Genomic DNA, 26059 nt, shown 5'->3' with positions numbered 1-26059 from the left:
GGCTCCTGGACTTCAGACTATACTACAAAGCTACAGTAATGAAGACAATATGGTACTGGCACAAAAACAGAAATGTAGATCAATGGGACAGGATAGAAAGCCTAGAGATAAACCCACGCACCTATGGTCAACTAATCTATGACAAAGGAGGCAAGGATATACAATGGAGAAAAGACGACCTCTTCAATAAGTGGTGCTGGGTGAACTGGACAGCTACCTGTAAAAGAATGAAATGAGAACACTCCCTAACACCATACACAAAAATAAACTCAAAATGGATTAGAGACCTAAGTGTATGACCAGACACTATACAACTCTTAGAGGAAAACAGGAAGAGTACTCTTTGACATAAATCACAGCAAGATCTTTTTTGATCCACCTTCTAGAGTAATGGAAATAAAAACAAAAATAAACAAATGGGACCTCATGAAACTTAAAAGCTTTTGCAAAGCAAAGGAAACTACAAAAAAGATGAAAAGACAACCCTCAGAATGGGAGAAAATATTTGCAAACGAACCAACGGACAAAGGATTAATCTCCAAAATGTATAAACAGCTCATGCAGCTCAATATTAAAAAAACAAACAACCCAATCCAAAAATGGGCAGAAGACCTAAATAGACATTTCTCCAAAGAAGACATACAGATGGCCAAGAAGCACATGAAAAGATGCTCAACATCACTAATTATTAGAGAAATGCAAATCAAAACTACAATGAGGTATCACCTCACACCAGTTAGAATGGGCATCATCAGAAAATCTACAAACAACAAATGCTGGAGAGGGTGTGGAGAAAAGGGAACCCTCTTGCACTGTTGGTGGGAATGTAAATTGATACAGCCACTATGGAGAACAATATGGAGGTTCCTTAAAAAACTAAAAATAGAATTACCATATGACCCAGCAATCCCACTCCTGGGCATATACCCAGAGAAAACCATAATTCAAAAAGACACGTGCACCCCAGTGTTCATTGCAGCACTATTTACAACAGCCAGGACATGGAAGCAACCTAAATGCCCATTGACAGATGAATGGATAAAGAAGATGTGGTACATGTATACAATGGAATATTACTCAGCCATAAAAAGGAATGAAATTAGGTCATTTGTAGAGACGTGGATGGATCTAGAAACTGTCATACAAAGTGAAGTAAGTCAGAAAGAGAAAAACAAATATCGTATATTAACGCATATATGTGGAAACTAGAAAAATGGTACAGAAGAACCAGTTTGTAGGGCAGAAATTGAGACACAGATGCAGAGAACAGACATATGGACACCAAGGGGGGAAAGCGTGGGGGGGTGGTGGGATGAATTGGGAGACGGGGATTGACATATATACGCTAATATGTATAAAATAGATAACTAATAAGAACCTGCTGTATAAAAAAATAAAAAGAAATAAGTGAATGGATATCTTCAATGGGTCTGTTGTAGTTCCTTGGAGTTCATCCCACGGATGCCATGGTTTTCCAACTTCCGCACCCAAAAGAATCACCTGGAAGCTTGTATAATCAAGCAAATATGAATATATTTCCTTAGTCTTCCCTCCCACATAGAAAAAAATAAATAGTAGCATTGTTCTGCCTCCTCATGCTTTTTACCTACTTTTATGTCTTTCTACACAAGGACATAGCAAGCTGCCTCATTCATTTATTCATTCATTGGTTCATTTGTTCATTCATTCACAGCTGTACAGCGTTCCATTGCATGAACACGCCATAACTTTGAACCTGTCCTCAATAGATGGGCCTTTCGGGTGTTTCCAACTCTTTGCATTTGCAGACTATCCTGCCCGGAGTAACCGTGTCCACGCCATTTCCCATGCGTGTGACTGTATCAGTTCCATAGGTTCCTAGAAGCTGATTTGCTGGGTCAGAGGGCATGTGCACTTGTGGTTTTGGAGGATATTGACAAATTGTCATCTCCTACTCTTGCCAGCCAGTGTTACCTACCCATGGACGCACACGGTAGTGAACTGAAGCTTTTAAATTTTCAGATGTGGGGACTTCCCTGGTGGCGCAGTGGTTAAGAATCCGCCTGCCAATGCAGGGGACGTGGGTTCGATCCCTGGGCTGGGAGGATCCCACATGGCGCGGAGCAACTAAGCCCGGGCGCCACAGCTACTGAGCCTGCGCTCTAGGGCCTGCGTGCCGCAACTACGGAAGCCCATGCTCCGCAAGAGAAGCCACCGCGATGAAAAGCCCGTGCACCACAACGAAGAGTAGCCCCCGCTCGCCGCAACTAGAGAAAGCCCGCGTGCAGCAACGAAGGCCCAATGCAGCCAAAAATAAAAAATAAAATTTCAGATGTGAAGTTTTGTCCCAAAGGATTTGATGTAGGAACCTGGAGGCTGGCTGGGAGGGTGGGGAGAGAAAGAGAGGGAGAGAGGGAGGGAGGGAGGGAGGGAGGCAGGGAGGGAGAGTGGGCAGAAGGCAGAATGGGGCGGGGAGAAAGGCGGGGGGGAGGGGAGGGGGGGAGGGGGAGGGGAGGGGGGGAGGGGGAGGGGAGGGGGGGAGGGGGAGGGGAGGGGAGGGGAGGGGGAGGGGGAGGGGAGGGGAGGGGGAGGGGGAGGGGAGGGGGAGGGGGAGGGGAGGGGGAGGGGGAGGGGAGGGGGAGGGGGAGGGGAGGGGGAGGGGGAGGGGGAGGGGAGGGGGAGGGGGAGGGGAGGGGGAGGGGGAGGGGGAGGGGGAGGTGTGCTTAGCTGGTGATGCTAAGCAACCTATATTGATTCTCTTGCCTCCTTTTTCTCATCTGGAAAATAGGGGATCATAAAAACCTGTGGTGATGGTTAAATAGGTTATTTAGAAATAAGTTATATGGCTAGAAAGGTTATTTATTTTGCTGCCCGACAAATAGCAGCTGTTATTACTGGCGTCCTGGGGCTTGGGAGACCACCCTGTATTACCTCGCCGTGCACCCTGGTTAGGAACGACTGCCATGGGCAGCAGAGAGTCATCGAGTTTTATGCCGGGCGAGGACCTCGTGGCAGAAAAATCTCATGTTCCTCACGTGGAAAACAGCGATTACAAGCCCTGTTGTCCTGCCCTCGTTGCGGTGTGGGACAGAGGATGGGGTGTTGGGGTTGGAGAGGGCAGAGCTTTCATCTTCTATACTCTGAGGCTAGGCAGGAAAAAGCCGGCAAAGAAACCCCCAAATAACAACCACCTTCCCGTCCTCCCCCAAGAGCTACCAGAGCAGGCAGGTCCTCCCTCTCACCTCCCACCAGCCCCCCGAGCCTCACATCCATTCGGGATGTACTGGTGCCTCACAATGGTTGTTCCCCTGCATTCTCCCCTTCCAGTTCCCGAAGTCCTCTCACTACCCACGGAAGGAAATGAGACCTTTTTTTTTTTTTTAATAAATTTATTTATTTTATTCATTTATTTATTTTCGGCTGCGTTGGGTCTTTGTTGCTGCGCGTGGTCTTTAGTTGCGGTGAGCGAGGGCATCTCTTCCTTGCGGTGCGCAGGCTTCTCACTGGTGGAGCGCGGGCTCTAGGCGCGCGGGCCTAGTTGTGGCTCGCGGGCTCTATAGCGCAGGCTCAGTAGTTGTGGCGCACGGGCTTAGTCGCTCCGCGGCATGTGGGATTTTCCCGGACCAGGGCTCGAACCCGTGTCCCCTGCATTGGCAGGCGGATTCTTAACCACTCTGCCACCAGGGAAGCCCGGGACTCAATCTTGATTGGGCAGACATACTGTCAAAATATCACCCAAATACTTATAAATTGGCAATTTTTTTTTTTTTTGGCCGCACTGCATGGCATGCGGGATCTTAGTTCCCTGACCAGGGATCAAACCTGCACCCCCTGCAGTGGAAGGACAGAGTCTTAACCACTGGGCCACCAGGGAAGTCCCTACATTGGCAACTTTTGATGGCTATTGAGGAGAGGTTTCCTGGGTGTGTGCAGCTAGGGTGGGGGGGGCGTGAAATTCAGGCAGGTGGTGACTGAGTTGGGATTTTTAAATGACTAGGAATTAACTGGGTAACGAGAGGAGAGTAAAGTATTCCAGGCAGAGGAAACAGCATGTGCAAATGACCTGGGGCAGGAGAGAACTGCATTAAGTACAAAAGAGTGAGGGAGACTGGCTAGCTGTTCCCTAAACGCATTTCCTCTTATTTCTAGGAACTCAGTGAGATTACATTTCTCAGAATCTCTCATATTACTGTGGTCACATGACCCAGAGCAGGGCCAAGACACAGGCTAGAGGGAGCGTGGGTCCTTGAACGACTGCATGGGGAGGAGTCTCCCCAGTGACCTGCACTGGACTAGGACATGAGTGAGTAATACACTTTTACTGGGTCAAACCACTGAAATTTTGGAGATATTTTTTACAGCAGTTAGCCAACCCTGACTAAAGTCAGTGCAGCTGGAGAGGGGGAGCATGGAGCAAGGTGAGACTAGAGATGTGAGCAGGTAATAAAGCATGCAGGGCCTCGTGGGGTCACATGACCAAGTTCTGACTGCTGGAATGAGCAGAAGTGACGTGAGAAACTTCTGGGTCATGCCTTCCAAGGAAGGCAGTGAGATTGTCTCCATCATTGCCACTCCCTGCCGGCTGGAATGGGGACTTGGTGGTGCACCATCTTGATCACGTAACGCTCTAAGGATGGCAAGACCACAGGGTAAAGAAGCCTGGGTCCCTAGATGACCTCACCAAGCGCAACCTCTGTACCGTTCCTGGACTGCTTCCACTGAGACTGTTACATAAGAGAGAAACCAACTTCTATCTTGTTTAAGCCTCTGTGATTTTGGGTCCTTACCAAGCTTATATTCCATTGAGATGGGGGAATACCTGGGAGAGGACCAGGTAGGTTGAGAGGATGCGCTTTGAGTTTGGGACACATCTTGGAGATCATCTTATCTCATCAGCATCCTCTCCTCCCTGAGTCTCCCCTAATCTGAAGACAGTTCAGCTTTCTCTCTGCCCTCTCCTTCCACCCCACGTCAGGACTATTCTTCCTTCTTTGCTTCTGCCTGTGGTCAGTGAGCACATCATGGCAGATATGGCTGCCTGGGAGGGAGAGAATGCCTGCGCAGAGAAGGAAAGTTCCGGTTTTTCTTTTATCTGGATACAAAACATGTGATGTCTACATAGTCACAGAATAAGCAGAACAGCTGTGGGATTCTCAGTTCTTTCATGTTTCTGATAGCTGCATCCCTACCCCCCGGCCCCCACCGTGGGATGTTGGCATATTATTTTCCTTGTTACTCACGCTTTCACTGTGGCCCAATTCATTCAAGACTGTATGTGGTCACAGGCTCCCTCCTGGCCATTCAACCTTTGTTTTGCCAAGTGGCATTTAAATCTTTGACTTTACGGCTTAAATTTCAGGGTTAGATATATCCATTAGGAGTCAACTGGGTTGTAAGGAACAATAGAACTAAAACAAGAGTGGCTTCAGCAAATAGACGTTTGTTTCTTCTTTCATGTAATAGGAATTCCAGAGGTATTTAAGACAGGGCTAGCTGGATGGCTTCACAGAATCTCCAGGCATCCATTTTTCAGTGGTGTGTTGGTAAATCAGCTCTCTGAAAAAAAAAAATTCCAATTTGTAGTATTTTCCAATTTCCTCGGTGTAAATACCACTACCACAATTGATTTCAGGCTACCAATGTGTCATCATTGAATGTGGAGTTAGGAAGAGATGTACACAGTGAGCTCTCGCGAGCTGGCACAAGCTGGGTTCAGCACACCCCTCACTTGCCACCTGTTCTCCACATGAGACGGTCGCCTCATGATCCAATATGTCTGCTTGGTTCCAGCCATCACGTTCCCATTCCTGCCAATAGGAAAGGATGCTCCCTCACCTTAAGGACATGTTCTGCAAGTCACACATAACACTTCTCACATTTTACTGCCAGTGTAGTTTTTCTTTCCCCTTGGGCATCGTGTGCCCAGTTAAAATTGAGGATTCCGTTATTATGGAGGGAGGAGAGTGTGGGTCTCTGAGGGTAATCTCTACCATAGTTGCTGACGAGATTGGGCTATTCTGCTGCAGCCAGATGATCATTTACCCTCCATGTCGGGTTAGGGAAGGGGCCTCAGAATGCCCCACCCTGTTTTTCTGACACACAGAGAGAATGAGAGGTGTGTGAGTCAGGTTATTCCTGTTAAACTCCAACTTGGGGGAGTGTTTGGGACTCAATCGATTCTTTCATTTCTGAGCCTTTGAGTTTTCCTAGTGGTGTGGTTTTAGCCTCTGATTCATTCGTTCATTCATTCAACAAACACTTATTGAGCACATACTGTGTAGCAGATACAGGTCTGGCTACTGCGGAGCTGACAGTCTAATAGATGAGATAAATGTTAAATAATCACACCAATAAATATTTAATGACACAATGTGCTAAGTATTATAAAGCAGAACAGTGCTACGGGCAGATTCAACCAGGGGACTGAATTTATAACAGGGGTGGTCAGGAGATCTCTTTGAGAAAATTTGCACAGTTTATTTTTAGTGGGGGAGGAACGTCATAATGATTCTCAGCTATTCCAAAGGGCAAGGGGTATTGCTGCAGCCTTGACCAGAGGACAGCTGGACTCTAGCTGGTGGCCAAGTGGTGGCTACAGTGTCATCTCTGAGACCCCGATAGACTAGGAGCTGCAGGAACCAGCTCCCTCCATCACCACCCAGGCAGGAAATGACTAACCTCTCCTTTACAGTGGAGGGAAATGGGAGGAGGGAGGTGGTAGGGCAGGATGCCTCAGGTGGGAAAGGAGCTGGTTCCATATAAGGGGCTTCTGAGCAAATCTGGACCCTTGGATAGACCAGGGCAAGGACCCCAGAACTACCACAGAGTCAGTAATGTACACATATGGATGCTGGGGGATTTGTTTTTTTTTTTTTAACAATTAGGAGTTTGAGTTGCACTGTCCGGTATAATAGCCACTAGCCACAGATGGTTGTATAAATTAAAATTAAAATTGAGTAAAAGTAAATAAAATAAAAATTCAGTTCCTCAGTTACACTATGCATTTCAAGGGCTCAATAGCCACTTTTGTTGAATAATATTGTAGTGGACATTGCAGATATAGACAATTCCATCACCATAGAGAGTTCTCTTGGACAGCGCTGGTCTAAGGCACAGGCTTTGGAATTGGGCAGACTTGAGTTGGCATCACATGTGGCTGTGTGACCTTGGGCAAGTCACTTGCCCTCTCTGTGCCTCACTTTTATCTTATGTACATGAGCACAAAGACACCTCCCTGGCATAGGATGTGAGGGGGCCCATGAGAGAATGACAATGGGGCTCCAGCTCTAGGGAGGGAGCAACGGGGCAGTGGAATGACTGGAAACAGGGATTTCAGAGCCAGGGAGCCTGGCTTGGAGACCAGCCCCACCATGGTATGACCCTGGGGCAAGTCACTTAGCCTCTCTGAGACTCACCTTCTTTGTCTGTAAAGTGGGGGTAGTTCTCCTTTCCTCAGTGGGTGCAGTGAGGATGATATAACATACGAATCACATAAGGAATCTAGTGTAGTGGCTGGCACGTGGACAGCCCTCAACAGACAAGATTTGAACTCAGGTCTGCTACTATTATTGCTAATCGTAATGATATGGTAGGTGCCTTTATGTTGACATGGTAGTGTGTTGCAGAAGCACTGAATGTTCCTCAAATGTTAGACATATCTGAACAGGAGTTTCATTCATACTCGTTTCAAGCAGGTGAGTCTCAGAGCGGGTAAGTGACTTGCGTAGGGTCAGTGAATACCCTTTGCCTGCCATCTGTCAGGATTCTCTAGTGAAAGAAAGTGTTTGATCTCATTTACAAATGTACCATGGATTTCTGGGGGTTGAGACCCCTTCCCCCCACTTCTCTGCATTTGGAAGGTTTTTTTCTCTTTGAAAAGGAGCAAAAATAAGCTGCATGTGTAGAAGACATATTTTGGGGTGTCTGCCCAGCTTACAAGGCAAAACCTCCCCGCTTTTTACTGAGCACTGAGCCCTCACAAACGGGGCTGAGCCCCTGGACCTCTGATTGTACAAAACACCTCTGCTCCCCACCGCAGCCACAGTGATGGGACCAAGGTTGACAACTGTCTCAAGTAAGGTAATCAGATACCTTTTCCAGAGGTATCAGAGATAAGGCAAAGGGACGCTGGCTAAGTTGGGCAGTTCCTTTGAACAGGGGTGTTGGAGATTTGCAAGCTATGGGATGGTGCCTTTCTTCACATGGATGGAGAAGCATCGACTGCCCATCTGCAGAGCGAGACAGAGAACTGTGAATTCCATGTTCCTGGAGAAGAGGATTACAAGGGCTGAGGGGGGGGAGGCTGGGAGAGGCAGCAAGCAACTACCCTGGTTCCAGCAGCTTTCCTGCTTTCTGACCATGCTCTCCTGCCATTTGTGGTAGATTGCAAGAACGGCCACAGATTCTTCCCCTCCCATCAAAAGGTGAGGTCATGTCCCCACCTATTGAATCTGAGCTGGTCGTGTGACTTGCTTTGGGCAATAGAATGTGACAGAAGTGATAATTTGCCAGTTCTTAACCTTGGCCCTAAGAGGCATTGCATCTTCTGCCCTCACTCTTGGAATCCTGCCTCTGTCATGAGCATGCTTGTGTCTGCTTGCTAGAGAATGAGAGATGACATGGAAGAGTCAGTTACATGGCCCGTTACCACAGCTGAGGCTATCCTAGGCCAGACAGCCCCTAGGCAACCTGCCAACCAACTGTAGATGCATAAGTGAGCCCAGCAGAGACCAGAAGAGCTGCCCAGCTGTGCCCAACCCACATCAATAACCCATAGAATTGTATGCTAAATAAATCGCTGTTGTTTCAAGCCACTAAGTTTTGGCGGGTAGTTTGTTACATAGCAAGTGCTAACTGATACACCCTTGGATTCCTGGAACTCTTCCTGGATCCTTATATTAAATCTCCCTTGTGTTTTTTCTTGAGCTACTCCAGTGAGTTTCTTTTGGCTGCAGCACAAGAGTTTTTAAGAAATCTAGACTGATTGTTTATGTGCTCCAAGGGATTTGGTGAGATGGGGAAATGGAGTGTTGGCAGCTGGCACGAGGAGACAAAAGCAGTCCCTGGGGCTCTCAACAAGATGGGAACATCCCACAGAAAAATGACCAGAAAACCTGGAGGGAGGAGGTCTCAAATGGAGCTCCCAGGGCCTTCATCTTGTCCCCAGTCCCAGGATTCTCCCCTCCCCACACTCCTTCTTGGTATCACCTGTTGGGCTGATAGATGCACATGTGCACTTCAGATGCACATTTGTACTCCTTTTTTTTCCTTTGCCACCCCACATATCCTGTCTTCTAATAGCAAAGAGTAGGGTTTTTTTGGGGTTTTTTTTGGCCATGCCATGAAGCTTGTGTGATCTTAGTTCCCCAACCAGGGATCCAACCTGGGCCCTCAGCAGTGAGAGCACAGAGTACTAACCACTGGACCGCCAGTGAGTTCCTGGTAATGCTTGTATTATTAAAAATGGTACTATAACTTCTGCCCTCTCTTGTAGCTGTGTTTACGAGATTTCATGTTTTTGTGATTTATCTAAATTTGTTCCATTACTATGTAGTATTTCACTGTGGAACCCATTGTATGAAAATACAATGAATTTGACTGGAAAACAATTTGGGAGCAGTGATAAAAGCTGAAGATATACATATTCTATAACTGTGAAGTTCCACTACTAATTATATACTGAACAGAAATATACACATGTGTTCCACAAAATGTATATTTTGAAACTGGACATTGTAAAATAGCTGTTAGTATTTTTGAGTACCACATAAAAATTCATGATTAAGATTTGCTTGTAATATCTCCTTTTGTCTAGATTCATTTATTTGTTTTTTAATTTTTATTCAATTTATTTAAACTGAAAAAAAAAAAAACCAAAGTGGTTCACCCATTTCTTCTTTGTCAGCCACACCTACAGTGAAGAGAGAGAAATACTAATAATAACAAAAACAATAATAATAATACATGTGGCTGACATTCATTGAAGGCTCACCACGTGCCAGGCATTATTTACAGTTCTTTACTCCCACCATCTTACATAATCCACACACCTACCCTTTGAGGCAGGTATTATGTTACCATTATCCTTGTTTTACTGATGGGCCACAGAGCAGTTAAACGAGTCACCCAAAGTCCCACAGGCTAGCCTATGGCAGAGCTGGGATGAACCTAAGGGACCTGGCTTCAGGGTCCATGGCCTTCACTGCAAACCACGGGGATCTCTCTTGGCCCTTGATGGGTATCATAGACGTGTATGTAGGGTGCCTCCCAACCCAGACCCCTTTTTTCTGAAGATTGCCCCTCTCCACCGGGAGAGTCAACACAGCCATGCTTGTCCCCATGACCTCATCTCCAAGGTCACAGCTGATTGGATAAGGCTGGTTCCTTCTGGATGATGTCAGCATTGGTCTGCCATAATAGGTCTTGGCCAAGATGGTGGGGAGGAGAGGAAGTGACCCCTCCTGCCCGTCATGGAGGGAGGGATTCCAGGTGGTCTGGGTGAGGATTTTTCACACCAGCCTGATTTCTCACCTTTCCCCTCTAAGAACATGACTTTGGAGTTAGACCTGGGTTTGATTCAGGGTCAGCTCTTTGTCAGCGGCATGTCCTTTGGGAAAGTTGATGGATTTCTCTGAGATTTAGTTCTACTCATGTGGAAAGTGAGGGCAAGAACAGCACCCATCCTGAGAGCCGTGACTTGAGGGCTCCTGGCACTTACTGAGGGCCCAGGAAATTGGAGCCACAGGGATGAAGACGATGTGGGTGATTCAGCAGCAGCCTGGCCCTCCCCCACCCCTAGAAGGTTCCACACGGCACTCATGGACAAGAGACCTGGCCCCAGTCCCTCCCAGCTGGTCCACAGGGCCTTTCCAAACCATTTCAGCATTCAGATTTCTCTTCCTCAGTACATCAGCTACGAAGGCTTGTATCGTTAATGACGGAAAAGAGGCAGTGTAGGTTAGGGGCTAGAACTAAGAGTGAGGCAGTGTTCTGGGTTCGAATCCCTCTTCAACTGTGCGGTCTGGGGCCAGTCTCTTCTCTCTCAGCCTTAGTTTCGTCTTCGACAAAAACGAGCTCTTCATCGCTACCCCATTCCCCACCCCAGCCAAGCTCTTGTGGAGATGAAATAGAATAATGTTTAGCATCCATGATAAGATATTATAGTATTATAATAATAGATAACACATCTAGGATGAAAATGTAAGTCAGATGTAAGACAGATCCCATCCCTCCTCTGCCCAGAATCCTCCATGGCTCCCATCTCACTCAGAACAAAAGCCAAGTCCTTGCACGGCCCACAAGACCTTAAGCTGTCTGGTGCCCCCCTCCTCCAATGACCCCTGCTTCCTTCTCTGATCCCACGTCCTAATTCTCTCCCCATTTTTCATGCCACTCTAGCCACACTGGCTTCCTTGCTATTCCTTGAACATGCCAGGAAAGTCCCGCCTCAGGGCCTTTGCATTTGCTGTTCCTTCTGCCAGCTATGCCCTTCCCCCAGATCCACTGGCTACCTCCCTCCTTTCCTTTGCTTTATGTCTTTGCTCAGATGTCACTTTCTCAGGGAGGCGTTCGCTAACTTAGTTAAAGGTGCCCCATCCCCACACTCCCTGTGCCCTTTCCTGGCCTTACTCCTCTCCTTAGCTCTCATACTATCTATGTATGTACTATCTATCAACATACTATCTATGTTTTACTTGGTCATCATGTGTATTGTATCTCCCGACTAGGATGCAAGTTCATGAGGGCAAGGACTTTCCACTGTTTATTCCCACGGTATCAGTGCCTGGCACATAGTAGGTACTCAACAGTTATGTGTGGAAGGGATGAATATAACACTGACCATATCCCAGGCCCTGCTTTAAAGGCTTTTTTTTTTTTTTTTGGCCACACTGCGCGTCTTGTGGGATCTTAGTTCCCTGACGAGAGATTGAACCCAGGCCACCTGCAGTGGAAGCATGGAGCCCTAACCACTGGACCACCAGGGAATTCCCAAAAGGCTTTAGAAATATTAGCTCGTTTAATCCAAATGACAGCCCTGTGAGGCAGGTGCTATTAATACCACCCCCATTTTGCAGATGGGCAAACTGAGGCACAGAGAGGGGAAGTGACTTGCCATGGCCTCACTGTGGGTAAGTGACGGAGCTGGGATTTGAACCCACCTCCAGAACCCTCTCCTGTCTCTTTGCTCCCCTGGGGCCACTTTGGGAACTGACGAGTTAGATGGGCACATCAGGGGTCAATGTCATCCTCTCCGAATGAGCTTTAAGCTCCTTGGGATGAGGCAGTTGGTTTGGCTTCAGTCTTGCTGCAGAGTGAGCTCTGCGCCTTGTGGGGGCTGAGTGGATGGGAAGGAGGGAAGGCAGGTACCTTAGCTTCCAGATTATGGTGAAGACCGTGCTTCCGACCAGTACCACAGGTGCGGCCACAATGAGGGCAAAGGCAGAGCTTCCTGACAGGGAGAGGGTAGGGTTCGGCTTGATGGGCACAGGGTCTGTGGGATCCACGACATCTTCTGGGAACCAAGAAGGGGAGAGACTGGAGGAGACACCCTCCCTCCACACCCCCCACTCCCACCTTTCCACCTCCTCCCCATCCTCCAGGTCTCCACCCCAGCTTCATCCCCGCTCTCCTGTCCCAGTCGCTCCCCGACCCATCTTCCCACCACACAGAAGCCAGAGGGGTCTTTTTAAAGGTCACACTTGACCCTGTTCCTCCCCTGCTCAGAACCTTGCCGTGGCTCCCCAGGACTTCACCTTGGCCTTCGAGGCCCTGCCACCTGGCCAGTCTCATCTCTCTCCACGCCCTACCTTTATAACCAAGCCCTGTTGGAGTCTACTCAATTTTCTAAGCTCACTCCCCTCTCTCTCCTACTTCCAGGCCTTTGTCTGTGCCCCTGGAATGCCATTTATGCCATTTTCTCTCCCTTGGCCTGGACAATTCCTATGTATCCTAGTTCCAGCTCAGATGTCCCCTCTTCCAGGAAGCCCGCCCTGATCCCCTTGCTGGGTCAGGCACCTCCTTGGGTCTCACAGCCCTCTGAGCTCCCCCACCCCAGCCCTGCCCACTCTGGTCATTACTGTTTGTGGAAAGGTCTGTCCCTTACTGGACTGGGAGTCCTGTGAGGGCAGGGCCAGGACTGTCTCTGTCACCAGATGCCCTCAGCACTGCCCAGCATGGACCAGTCACATAATAGGTGCTCAATAAACATTTCCTGAACAGTTGATGAGTGAGGAAAGGGGGTCTTGAAAGTATTGTCATTCTCAATGAATGTGTCAGGGTCAACAGGTGCTCCAAGATTTACATTTTTTACCTTTTTTTTCTCCCAGGAAATCACCTCAAAACCAAATCCTGAAGCTCCCACTGAACCCTGGCTGGGGAGAGAGGCAGATCTCAGGAACGTAGCCAAGCCAGGCTTTCCATTATCCCTGCCCTTTCCATGCTCTGGACCTTTGCTCATGTGATCCCCGCTGCCTACATGCCTCCCTGCTTCTCCACTGGCAGCTTCTCTGTATCTTTCCAGCTCACTCCATGAACAGAAACACTAAAAATAATATGCATGATAACTGCTGCTATTTTTAAAGCTTGCTTGGTATTCTTGCTAACTGGTATTCTGCTAGCCTCACACATATACCATTTCAGTTCCTTATAGCAATCTTGCAGAGGTCTACACGATCACTCTGATTATACACGGGAGGAAACTGAGGCTCAGAGAAGGGACATCACTTGTCCTAAGTCACCCAGCCAAGAAGGCACAGGGACAGGAATTGAGCCCCATTTTGATGGGCTCCCAAACCACTTTTCTTATCCCAGTAACTGGCTGTTCTTTTTACTGCCGCCTGAGCCTTCGTACACGCTATTGCATACAGTAACAGGCACAAAATTAATAATAATATGGATAATACTAATCATAACAATGATACTAGTTCATGTTTATTGAGCACTCACTAGTGTTCCGTAGTGCTAGGCACTCTTATTTTAAGCTGTTCACCTGCTTATCTCATCAAATGCTCACAGCTACACTTTGGGGTGGGCACTATTATTTTCCCAATTTTATAGATGAGGAAACTGAGGGACAGAGAAGTCAAGGCACTGGTCCAAAGTCACACAGCCAGGAAGTGGTGGAGCCAAAATTCAAATTCCAAAGCCCGTGCTTGGAACCACTCATATTATCACCTTAACTTTTTCTCTGGCATATGCTGAGACTCAGAGGCGAAGAGGCTTCCCAAATTCACACAGCCAGCAAATGGTTGGAGCCAGGACCCAGGCAGCTGGCTCCAGATTCTGCCCTGAGCTTTCATTAGAGTTTATGTCTTTGGCCTGCAGCCTCTCATCTGTAAAATGGGCTAATAATCCCCACTCTGCCAGGAGGATGAAAGAATGAGATACCATCTTGGCTATAAAGGGTATCAGAGGGGACTGAGCATAGAATGTAGCTCAGTGGAATCAGGAAAGCTGGCCACTGACCAGCAAGGTCACCCGCCCTGGCCACTGACCAGCAAGGGTCCGGGGTGACGGTGGGGTACTCACGTGGCAGCATGATAGTCACAGGCTGGGAGAAATACATTCCCTGGCTATTCTCGGCCAAGCATACATAGGTGCCCAGATCCTCCAAGGACAACCTGTGGATAATCAGCCTCTCCCCGATCCCGCGAGGATGCCCATTGAAGGTCCATCGTAGCACAGGTTCAGGTTCGATGGAAGCCACCCACTGCAGGATCACTGAGTAGTTGAGTTCACTCTGGAGGATACCTTGTGTGTTCCCTGGGAATGTCAGCAGCAGCACCCCGTCAGAGTTGGCTGTGCAAACAGGGAGCAAGGTCACATGGGTGGAGACCACTCAGAGAGGCTGAGCACTTCTTCTGTTCACCACAGAGGCATTCATTCATTAATTCATCCACTCATTCATTCACCAACGAATGTGTTTGGAGTGCCTGGTCTGTGCCCAGACACTGGATGTAGCAGAGCTGTTGGTGCCCTCACCCTCAGCCCTTCCAACTGCCAACACTGCATCTGTTGCTTCAGGGCTTTTGCTGGCTGCCAGAGCCTGCTCTGACCATGGAGGCAACAGGCCAGAGTGCTGGAGGGTGGGCACACTGGGGGGGGCAGCCTTCCACTGACGCAGGCTGGTATATAAATACCCCAGCTCCCCTGCCCTCAGCTGGGCCAGGATAAAAGCCAAGGAGCTAGGAGGAGCAGTTGGGTTCTGGATCATTTTGCAGGCAGAGCCCATAGGACTTGCCGATGGATTGGTTGTGGGTGGGAGAGAGAGAGGGGTCAAGGGGACCTCCAAGGCTTGGGGCCTCAGCCACTGGCTGCTGGGAGGGCTCCTTACAGAGAACATATATAATCCTCACCATAGTTCTCTTTTCGTGTTTTTTTTTTTTTTTTTTTTTCCTTTTTTTATCACGTGAAAGACTCTGAGGTCTGGGGGTGCTTAGAGCCAGGCCTCATGGTCAGAGAGAGAGGCATAGCTGGGATTTGAATGTGATGTCGTGGTGAGTGCTGGGGACCACCACATGGAGCTGATTTCCAATTTCCGTGCAACATGAAAAGTGAAAAAAACTTCAGTCCACCCAGAGAGCTCACAGAAGGCTTCCTGGAGGAGGTGGTGCCTGAGCTAAGCCTTGCGGGAGGAGAAAGAGCCCACCAGGTGTGGAAACAAGAATCAATGTAACAGCCACCTAGATTGGGCTCTTACTATGAGCCAAGCACCATTCTAAACACATGTTAACTACAGCTTGTTATCTTACTGGCTTGTTATATTGCGAATGAGACCTATGCTTGGGTGAAATCATTTAGTAGGGTGTAACCAGCATTTAAAACATGAAATGAAATATAATAGAAAATATCAGAATGCATTACTCATAGCAATAATTGTTATTTTATGACACTTGTCTTTCAGTGACTGGTGGTGTGTGGATATACGGACATACTGGGTCATGATATGACGTGCAATTCTTACTGTGGGTCATGATTTTAAAAGCTCAAAAGCCACTGGATTTACTCATTTAATCCTCACAACAACCCTATGAGGTAGGTCTTATTGTTATCCCCCTTGTAATGGGTAAACAAAAGCTCAAAGAGGTCAAGTCCCCTGAAAAACTCATGGCGAGCATTTGCTTACTCTGTGCCAGGCACTGTTCTAGGCGTTTGGCGTGGATTAACTCATTTGCCCCTCACAGCACTCCTACGAGGGAGGGTCTACAGTGACTCCATTTACAGAGGAGGACGCTGAAACACACAAATGGGAAGTCACTTTGCAAAGGCACATGGCCAGTAAGTGAAGGAGCAGGGATTTGAATGCAGGCAGTTCTGGTTTCAGAGCCTGCACAAGCTCCAGGCAGAGAACGGCACAGGCAAAGGTGTGGAGGTGGGCTTTTAGAAGAAGAACTGGCCTTCAAATCACAGATATGTAGACTGATGGACCTCAGCAGCCCTTACATGTCCTGGTGGAGGTAAAAACACCCCGGTGCAGAAGCGGGGTTCCTAGCCGCCTCTCTCCACCTTTGCTTGTACCTTAGAGATGTTGCAGGGCTAGAGAGGCAGCGTGGAAGGAGATAAGCTCCAGGATCACAGAGAGTGGTGCAAATCCTAGCTTGGCCCTTTGCTTCTACGTGACCACAGGCTGTTGATGTCACTTCTCCAAGCCTCAGTCTCCCCACTTGTGCAAGGGGGGTGGTGCTTAGAGCATCTTGTTTCTCAGGCTGTTGTGAAATCCCCCAGTGTTTGGTCCATAGTGAGGGCTCAGTAAATTGGAGCCACTCACTCACGCTTCCTGTGTTTACGCTGGCTGGTCTCTCTGCAGGAGCACTTGCCCCAACTCTTCACCTGGCACACTCCTGCTCAGGCTTCAGGTCCCAGCTCAGATATCCCTGCCTCTGGGATCTCCCTCCATCTTTTCTGCCCTTCTTCCTTTAGTCACAGAATCCTACATTTTATCTAGGTATATGGTTGCCCAGGATAAAGACTACATTTTCAGCTTCTCTTATAGCTAAGTATGACCATGTGACTAGTTCCCAGCCAATGGGATGTGAGCAACCTTTGTTGGGCCGTAAAAGGAAGGCATCCTCACTCCCCTTCGCCTCTCCTGTTATGTTGGTTGGAATGCAGATGTGATGGGAGCTGTCTTGGGTCCCACAGGCAGGACAGAACCTACTGAGGACAGAACAGTTAGAAGGAGCCTGGGTCCTGCCACCCTGAAGCCACCACATCATCCCTACACCGTTCATGCCAGACTACTATGTGAGAGAGAGAAATTTCTATCTTATTTAAGACACTGTTATTTGGGGTCTTTTTTTTTTTTTTTTAAAGGTGAGCTTATTTTTTTTTCTTTTTTAATTAATTAATTTATTTATTTATGGCTGTGTTGGGTCTTCGTTTCTGTGCGAGGGCTTTCTCCAGTTGCGGCGAGCGGGGGCCACTCTTCATCGCGGTGCGCGGGCCTCTCACTGCCGTGGCCTCTCTTGTTGCGGAGCACAGGCTCCAGACGCGCAGGCTCAGTAGTTGTGGCTCACGGGCCTAGTTGCTCCGCGGCATGTGGGATCTTCCCAGACCAGGGCTCGAACCCGTGTCCCCTGCATCGGCAGGCAGATTCTCAACCACTGCGCCACCAGGGAAGCCCTATTTTGGGTCTTTATTAGCACACCAGAATCTGAATCTTAGCTATTATAGTCTCTGTTATGGACTGAACTGTGTTCCTCCCCTCCCCGCCCCCCCACTCCAAATTCATATGTTGAAGTGCTAGCCCCCAGTACCTCAGAATGTGACTGTATTTGGTGATAGGGCCTTTAATGGGGCAGTGAGGGTGGGCCCTAATACAATCTGACTGATGTCCTTATAAGAAGAGAGACTAGGACACACAGGGAGACACCAGGGGTGCACACAAAGAAGAAAGGTCATGTGAGGACATAGTGAGAAGGCAGCCATCTGCAAGCCAAGGAGAGAGGCCTCAGAAGAAACCACACCTGCCCACACCTTGATCTTGGACTTCCAGCCTCCAGAACTGTGAGAAATAAATTTCTGTTTTTTTTTTTAAATAAATTTATTTAGTTATTTTTATTTTTGACTGCGTTGGGTCTTTGTTGCTGCGCACGGGCTTTTCTCTAGTTGTGGCGAGCGGGGGGCTACTCCTTGTTGCGGTGCGCGGGCTTCTCATTGGGTAGCTTCTCTTGTTGCAGAGCACGGGCTCTAGGCGCGCGGGCTTCAGTGGTTGTGGCGCACGGGCTTAGTTGCTCCACGGCATGTGGGATCTTCCCAGACCAGGGCTCGAACCTGTGTCCCTGCCATTGGCAGGCAGATTCTAACCACTCCGCCACCAGGGAAGCCCCTAAATTTCTTTTTTTAAGCCTCCCAGCATGTGGTATTTTGGTGTGGCAGCCCTAGTAGATTAATACGTCTCTAAACTACCTTCTAAAGACGATGTGTCTGGTTAACCTCAGGGCTTGGTTTTTCTGGTTCAGTTGTGAAAGTGCAAGTCCAGAGCTGAATAGCTCATAAAAACAGAGGTGAGTTCTGAAGGCTTCCACCAGAGACCCTTGTCCTTCCCCAAGTGATAATGAACAAATATTTAATGAATATCTGTTGGAAAGTGTGATAGATTACAAAAAAATAGCCAGGAGACTTTGCAACTTTTCTCACCAAGAGGCGGAGCCTATTTCCCTCCCGTTGGAGCAAAGCCGGTCACGTGACTCACTTTGGCCAATAAAACACGGCAGAAGGGATGGCATGCGCGCTCTGAGCCTGGACCTCAGGAGACCTTGAAGCTTCTGCTCTTGTTTCTCATCCTTTGCTGAGTGAACAAGCCCAGGCTATCCTGCTGGAGGATGAGAAGCCTCGTGGCCCAATTACCCCCACTGCCCCAGCTGCCAGCCAGGCCACTGCCAGACATGGGAAGGAGGCCATCATCCTGGACAAGTGCCTAGGCACTCCCTCCCCAGCTGGCTGCAGAAAGGTGAGTGAGCCCGACTAAAATTAGCTGAGACCAAAAGAAGTGTTCAGCAGAATTCTGAGCTAAAAATACGGTTGCTATTTTCAGTTCTGGGGTGGTTTGCTAGGGAGGATTGGTGACAGAATGGGTCCCGATGGGCCCTGCTGACTGAGAACCGGGTCCCTCCCGCCATGGGGCCCCGCTCACCGTTGACCTGTATCTGCTCCGTCGCACTCCTGCGTCCCCTGCTGGTTTCCAGCACCACGGTGTAGCTGCCTGCATCTTGAGTTGTCACATTTCTGATGACCAGGCTGCCTTGGGTATCCAGCGTCTCCCGGCCAGTGTGGCCGGGCCCTGGGAGGCCCTCAGGGGAGAAGATCATGGCTTCTGGCTGGGCCTCGTGCCCTCGGAACCAAGAAGTGGAGAGAACCCCATCGAGGCTTCTGGGGACTGGCAGGTGGGCATCGGCTCCTTCTGTCAAGGGGTCCAGAGACGCAGAGGAGGGCAGCTCCGAGGAGGCAGAGCAGGTGAAGAATGCGAGCAGGCTGCCTTGGAGGGGGTGGGAGGGAGAAGAGAGAGCAGGGGAGCAATGGATCGAAGGCAGGATGCTGTCCCAGCAAGTAACCCTTCCTGTGCTGGTGGGAATGAGTGCCGTCGAGAGCTGATGATGACAACGGTGATAATAGTAATGATAATAAGGAAATAAAAAGGAACATTCCTTAAGAACCTCCTACAAGCCAGACACTGTCTAAAGTGTTGAACAGATATTATCTTACTTATTCCTACATCAGCCCCACAAGGCACTTATTATGCGGGGTGTCACGCAGATTCGCCCTCCGTCTTGCTCTGCTCTGCTCCCCAAAAGGCTGACTTCTCTGAGCTGCATCCCTGGGGATCCCTCGCCTTTTGTTTCTGGTTGGCTTCTGCCAATGGGAGCATTGGTGGAAGACAGGAGGGCAGAAGGGAGTGACCTTGAGGTAACTGGTCCCACAGCTCCCTCCCTGCTGCATCAGCACTGGTTCAATAGGTCCCTCTATTAGAGATCCTATTGGGTGACCCTCTCCATATACCACTCTTTTGGGGTTTTGGGGTCTGCTCTTCCTTTTACAGCTTCTAGCCCAGGGGAGGTAACAGCTTCCTGCTGTTGCTAGCCCCTGGGTGCTGCAAATCCCATGTCAGTTTACCTATACCCTGCCTAGTCCCCCTATTAAACTCTCCTCATTACTCCTTTTGAGTGGACCATCTGTGTCTTGCCTCAGCTCTGACTGATACAGCTATTATACCCCTATCAGAGATGGGGAAATGGAGGTTCAGAGAATTTAAGATGTTTTTCCAGAATTTCATAAGTGATAAACATTTGAGTTGTGATCCACGCCCAGGCAGCTGAAATTCTTAGCCACTAAACGATACTGTCCAGTGTATCCCCCATCCCTGTTTCTCTCATTTCCCCTAATTTTCCATATTGCATAGAGCATGGGTCAAACCCTTGGAGTCTGGCTCCAGACCCTATGCACTTGCCCAACCCATTCTTCTGCCTCTCACTAGAATGGTGACTATTGCAGTAAGAACATCAACTCCAGTCATAAAAGACTGAAAATTTTGACATAATGATAAAAAGAAACTTTTGCAAAGTTAAAAAAAAAACAACCCACCACCCACAAAGTCAAAAGGACAATGACATACTACGAAAAATAATCTGCAACTGATAACACAGATGAAGAGCCCATTTCACTACTATATATAGAGCTCTTAGGTATCAATAAGAAAAGTATTGGCAACCTAACAGAAAAATGTACAAAAGATATAGGTTGGAGGTTCTTAGAAAAGAAAATTCAAATGTCTCTTGACATAGGGAGAATGTTCAGTTGTACTCATAGTAAGAGAAATGCAAATTAAACAAACCAAGATAAAACTTTTCATCTGTCAGGTTGGCAGAAATCCAAAAGTTTGATGACGTGTGTTGGTGAGGCTGAGGGCAAAAGGAAACACAGGGCTGGTGCAACCCCATGTAGAGGGCAGTCTGGCAAAGTCTTTCAAGATGAAAAAAATCCCCATAACCATTGACCCTGTAATTAAACATCAGGGAATGTATTCTATAGATACACTTCCCCAGTATGAAATGACTAAGGTACAGGGTTATTTGCCACACTTTGCTTATAATGGCAAAAGATTGGAAATACCCAACTGCCCATCCATAAGGAACTGATTAAGTAAATTATGGTCCATTTACACAATGGAACAATACAGCTCTACAAAAGGATGAGGAAGAACTCAGAGAAAGATCACCAAGTAGTTAAGATACAAATGCAAGCTGCTGAACAGTTTATATGGTATGCTATCTTTGGTGTAAAAATGGGAGAAAAATAAATCTGTATTTGCATTTTTTGTAAACATAAAGACTCTCTGGAAGGATATATAAAAATAGTGGTTATCTGTATGCGGGAGGTGGGGAGGGAAGATACATGGGGAACTGGGTGGGTGGGGGACGACAGAGACTTCGCTCAAGGCCTTTTTATATATCCTTGAGACTAGAACCATGGGAATGTATAACCCATTCAAAAATTAAGTAAAATCTGAATAAATGAAATAAGAGAGTATAAACTAGGTTCTTCATTGTTTTGCACACACAAATGCACACGCCCCAGATTGCAGGCTCCAGAACTGGATTGCCAGCATGCACGTCCCAAAACTTACTAGCTCTGGTGACTTTGGGAAAGTTACTTAACCTCTCTGAGCCTCAGTTGCCTTAGCTATAAAATGAGAATAATAATGTCTCTAATGATTCTCAGTAGGGATGATCCCCCCCACCCCAATCCACCCCCCCGCCAGGCGACACTGACAATGTCTGGAAATCATTTTGGTTGTCACGACTTGGGAGGGTGTGCTGTTGGCATCTGGTGGGTAGAGGCCACGGACACTGCTAAACATCCTACAGTGTACAGGACGGGCCCGCACAACGAGGCATCATCGGGTCCAAAATGTCAGTAGTGCCGATGTTCAGAAGCCCTGATCTAATGCTTGTGAAGTACTTAGACTAGTGCAGTAACAAAGTGACTGCCAGATAAATGCTGGACGTTAATTATAATTATCATCATTATTATCATCCTTGCCTCCACACTTGCAAGTACTGAGTGTACCGTAAATATGCCTTTTAAGATAAAAAACACATAATAAGTTGTTACATTTTAAGGATCAGAAATACCCACTTAACAGCACAAATGTTAAAACCTCAGCTGTCTTCTGGGTAAATGAAGGAGAAGCCGTGGCCAGAGAGAACATCTTCCAGGGCAGGCGGCATCATCAGCTACAAACGTGCTGTGCCCAGGGAGGGAGGGAGGGTGTGTGTGTGTGTGTGTGTGTGTGTGTGTGTGTGTGTGTGGTCCTAGAAGGCAGCTTCCAGTGATCAGCTGACACTGCATGCTGACTTAGTGCCGAGGACTGCGCCAAACTCCCAACCGTTATCCCACAGATCCCTCTCAACAACTCAGAAGTTGGCGCTAGTCTATTTTCCAGGCAGGGAAACTGAGGCACAGCAAGCATGAGTCTCAGAGCCAAGGTCGTTAAGTGGAGAGTTAGGAGTCATCTCACCACAGGGTCTTCTGGCAGGCTCACCGCCCACCTCCCACCTCCATTGATTTTTCTCTCTGAGTCGGCAGCTGGTGTGACCTTGCTACTCCCCCTGCTGATAAACCTTCCATGGCTCCCCAGTGCCCTCAGGACATAGTGCAGACTCCTTCACCTGTCACTCTTGCTACATCTCTGCGCTCCTCTTTCCACTCTTCCCTCATTCTCTGCATCAGTCCGACTGAACGCCGTGCAGTTGCTCTAGCCTCCAGGCCCCTGCCTGTGCTGTTCTCCCTACCTAGAATGCTGTTCCGCACCAACTCTTTATCAAGCTGTGATTCAACTTTTGGCTCAGGCATCCAGCCTTCTGAAATCTTCCCTGACCCTCAGGTGTGCTTGGTAATAGATACTATTATACAGTGTTTGGGCAGGGACCTTAATTGACTTGATGGGGCAAGGGAAGCTCTTGTCAAAGCGACAGGAATAAAGTGTTATACCCAAGAACCTGCTCAAGGTTTTGCTTTTCTATCTTGATAGAAAAGTTTATTGTCTTACGCTTTTATGAAACAAAGAGCACAGGGGTGCAATAGCTGACGTCATATCTTTCTGAGGTCCTATTTCGATTTTGACAGCTTTGAAAGGTCCTCCCCTGATCACCACCTTCCCAGCTTCAGACCTGAGCCCTTTCCTCTGGGTCTCCCTCCCCCAACCCATTCCTGCCCCACCCATTCTGGGTCATCACTGTCTGGGGATGGGTCTGTCTTCTCTCTGTACTGTGAGCCCCAGGAGGGCAGGGCTGGGGCTCTCTTGGTCACTGCTGTGTCCCCAGCACCACTCAGCACAGGCTGGGCACAGAGTAGGCACTAGGGGTGTTTGTTGAACACGTGATGGAAGGGGAAGATCCCAGGTCACGCAGTCCGTGTTCTGCTATCAAGTTCTGACTCTGACACAGCTGCAGGTGCCTGGTGATTCAGGGAGTGTCCTCAAGGCATCTTAAGAAGAAAACCCCACATCTTAGCAATCCTTACTCCAGCTGATGTAGAATCATGGTTTCATTGATAGACTCTGAGGCCGCTGGACCTGGGTTCATAACCCTGACTCGGCTGATCATTATTCAGGGCCCTGAGCCTCAGTTTTCCCACTCATCAAGGAGGGTGGTTGATAGTAACCAACTGAGTGCCTGAGATTCAATGAGATTATGAATTTTCAGGGCTGAGGACAGTCTAACTTAGGTATTAAATATATATAGTACCTAAATATCTTATATATACCTTATATATAAGATTTATATACTATAATAATTCCTTATATATATAATACCTATAAAACATATATATATACTATAATAATACCATATATATACCTATAAATACTATACTATATGCTATATACTATATATACAATATATACCATAATAATACCTTATATATAATACCTATAAAATATATATATATAAATATATATATATGGAATTTCAGAGCTGGAACCGTAGAGATGGTTCCAGAACTCTTACTTGCCAGGAGCATGGCTATTTTATTTCATCTCTAATCTTCAATCAAATGAGAAAAAGTCTCTACTCAATTTTTCCCTGTTTGAGCCCAGGACACTCCCTGAATCACTATGTATAAATATAAATATAAATATAAATACACCACAATGTCAAACTTGACTCTCCCATTGTCTCAAAATCTCCCCAGAGGTTCCAGAGGCTGAGAACAAACGAACAGATGCTAAGAGCTCCCCATTCCCAACTAAGGTCTAGCTAACAGGGGTTACCCATCACCAGTTCTGCCAGCACCAGCTGCCCTACCCCCGCCAGGCCTTGGGAAGGGAGGCCGAGAGCTCATGGAGAGGAGGGGATGGCACAGAGTGAGGCTTCCTGGGGGAGAGCTGAGGCTGAACTGGGGGTCCCCCCTGGGGCTGAGGGCTGGGGCTTTTCCTCCACTTCCTGCCAAGTCAGGGAGGCCCCAAGGAAACCTCTTGGAGAGCTGGAGATGTGTGCTCCAGAGTCTGTGGGAACTTAGACCTCTAAGTCTCCAGGTGAGGGATGGAGGGGGAGTGGGCTGGGTGGAAATGGCCCACACCTCCAGCGTTTGGTGGGACAACGAAGATGTTCACGAGTTTTCCTTGAGCCAGTGTGGATGCCTCTGAAGGGAGCCAGCTGGAGGCTGTCCTGCCAAAGAGCCCCATGGGAGACGACCTGCTGGGTGGATTCCCCACCCAGAAAGATCTAACCATCATGCCTCAGCCACACAGAAGGCCATGTCCCCACCTTACAACTACAGCAGCCAAGTTGAAACTTTCCGGCCCCTTCCTTGCCTTCCTCTCCTCTGCGCGTGGCCTTGGGGGACGGGCTGGGCACAGACCTCAGCTCTGGGTGGGGAGAAAGGACGCACAGAGAGAAATAGGAACGAGGCCCACCACGTGCCACCATGTCTCCACTGCAGTCTGACCCAGGCCAGAGCTGGGGAGGAGGTGAAGCCTTAAACTGTGGGTGGGGTTTTGAAATTACACAGAACTGGACTTCTTAAGACCTGGAAAAAGAGGCAATTCATTTACTCTCTGAGAGGCAGATGTGGGTGGTCTCTGGAAAGTGTGGTCTTGGTGGCCAGACCATCTGGGTTCAAGTCCTCCTTCTGTTACTTTCAAGCTGTGTGGCCTGGGGAGGACCCATAACCTCTCTGTGTCTCAGTTTCACTCTATGAAATGGGGATCAGATAGCTCTTGCCTCATGGGGTTAAGAATTAAATGTTACTATAAGAAAGCCACTTAGAACAGGCTGACATGTAGAAGTACTCAGTCACAATGACCTCTTTATATTATGATTATTTTATTATTGTTGTTCTTATTATTTTAAAATTATCATTAGATGTGGATAGCTAGGGTGAGACGGTGCTCTGGTGGAAAGGGACTGGGATGGGGTCCTGAATTCTGATTTTGCCTTTGCCAGTCACGTGCTCTTGAGCGAATGACCCCACCCCTATTTGAGCCTCACTTTCCTCCTTTGTAGAAGGGGTCAATTGCACGGCCTCTTGGGGATTTCAAGAGCTCCTGTGCGTCGGGCGCCCGTGCTGCATGGGCTTTAAACTGACCAGAGTCAGATCGCAGAGTGGGGGCGTCTCTGATTTGAATAAAGGCTCTCCCCGGGGTTGTCCCCTCTTTGTCTCCAACCCGTGGGTGCAACCCCCACGCACCTGTTAGAAGCATCCTTCTCCAGGCGGGGCTGTGGCCGGAGCCGGCGGCGCCCAGAGGACACCTCATGCCGCTTTCCGTCCTGCGGCGGCTCAGGGGAAGTCGCCCTGCCGGGAGTGGGGTCCCCTAGAGCGCACAGTCAAGTATGCAGCCTGGCCCCGCCCCCGCACTGGCCCCGCCCATTCCCGGCCCCACCTCCGCCTCCCCAAGTCTCGGGGCTCCAGCTGTGGGCTGGGAAGTCACCAGTGTGGGTGGGGACTAGGCTGGGGCAGGGTCCCTGGAGAAGGGGCTCTCCTCTCTGCCTCCCCCTCCCAGCCCCTCCAGGCCGGGAGAATGGTGAAGATGGAGAGTGGGGCGGAAGTGTCCTGCCCCTGTAACCCCACATCAGAGGCAACGACC

At 48.5% G+C, this 26059-nt stretch overlaps 1 protein-coding gene across 1 annotated transcript; it reads right to left on the bottom strand.

Annotated features, from left to right (window-relative positions):
* Window positions 1-8156: 8156 nt before the first annotated feature.
* Window positions 8157-25729, bottom strand: IGSF23 (immunoglobulin superfamily member 23). The gene is made up of 5 exons (XM_061172478.1): window positions 25663-25729; window positions 19112-19453; window positions 14506-14775; window positions 12346-12490; window positions 8157-8244 (listed from the first exon to the last, which is right to left on the bottom strand). The coding sequence occupies exons 1-5, from the start codon at window positions 25727-25729 to the stop codon at window positions 8157-8159; spliced, it is 912 nt and encodes a 303-aa protein (XP_061028461.1).
* Window positions 25730-26059: the final 330 nt, after the last annotated feature.

This window comes from Eubalaena glacialis, chromosome 18 (genome assembly GCF_028564815.1).
Source record: "Eubalaena glacialis isolate mEubGla1 chromosome 18, mEubGla1.1.hap2.+ XY, whole genome shotgun sequence".
Lineage (NCBI taxonomy): Eukaryota > Metazoa > Chordata > Mammalia > Artiodactyla > Balaenidae > Eubalaena > Eubalaena glacialis.
This window is presented reverse-complemented; position numbering and strand designations above follow the sequence as displayed.

What these genes read in the sequence shown, in the direction of transcription:
- IGSF23 (XM_061172478.1), bottom strand. Translation starts at nt 25,729, where the DNA reads ATGAGGTGTCCTCTGGGCGCCGCCGGCTCCGGCCACAGCCCCGCCTGG. An exon ending in TGTGACTATCATGCTGCCAC is followed by an intron (nt 12,491 to 14,505) that starts GTGAGTACCCCA and finishes CTTGGTTCCCAG; the next exon opens with AAGATGTCGTGGATCCCACA. An exon ending in ACCATAATCTGGAAGCTAAG is followed by an intron (nt 8,245 to 12,345) that starts GTACCTGCCTTC and finishes CCTCTTCTCCAG; the next exon opens with GAACATGGAATTCACAGTTC.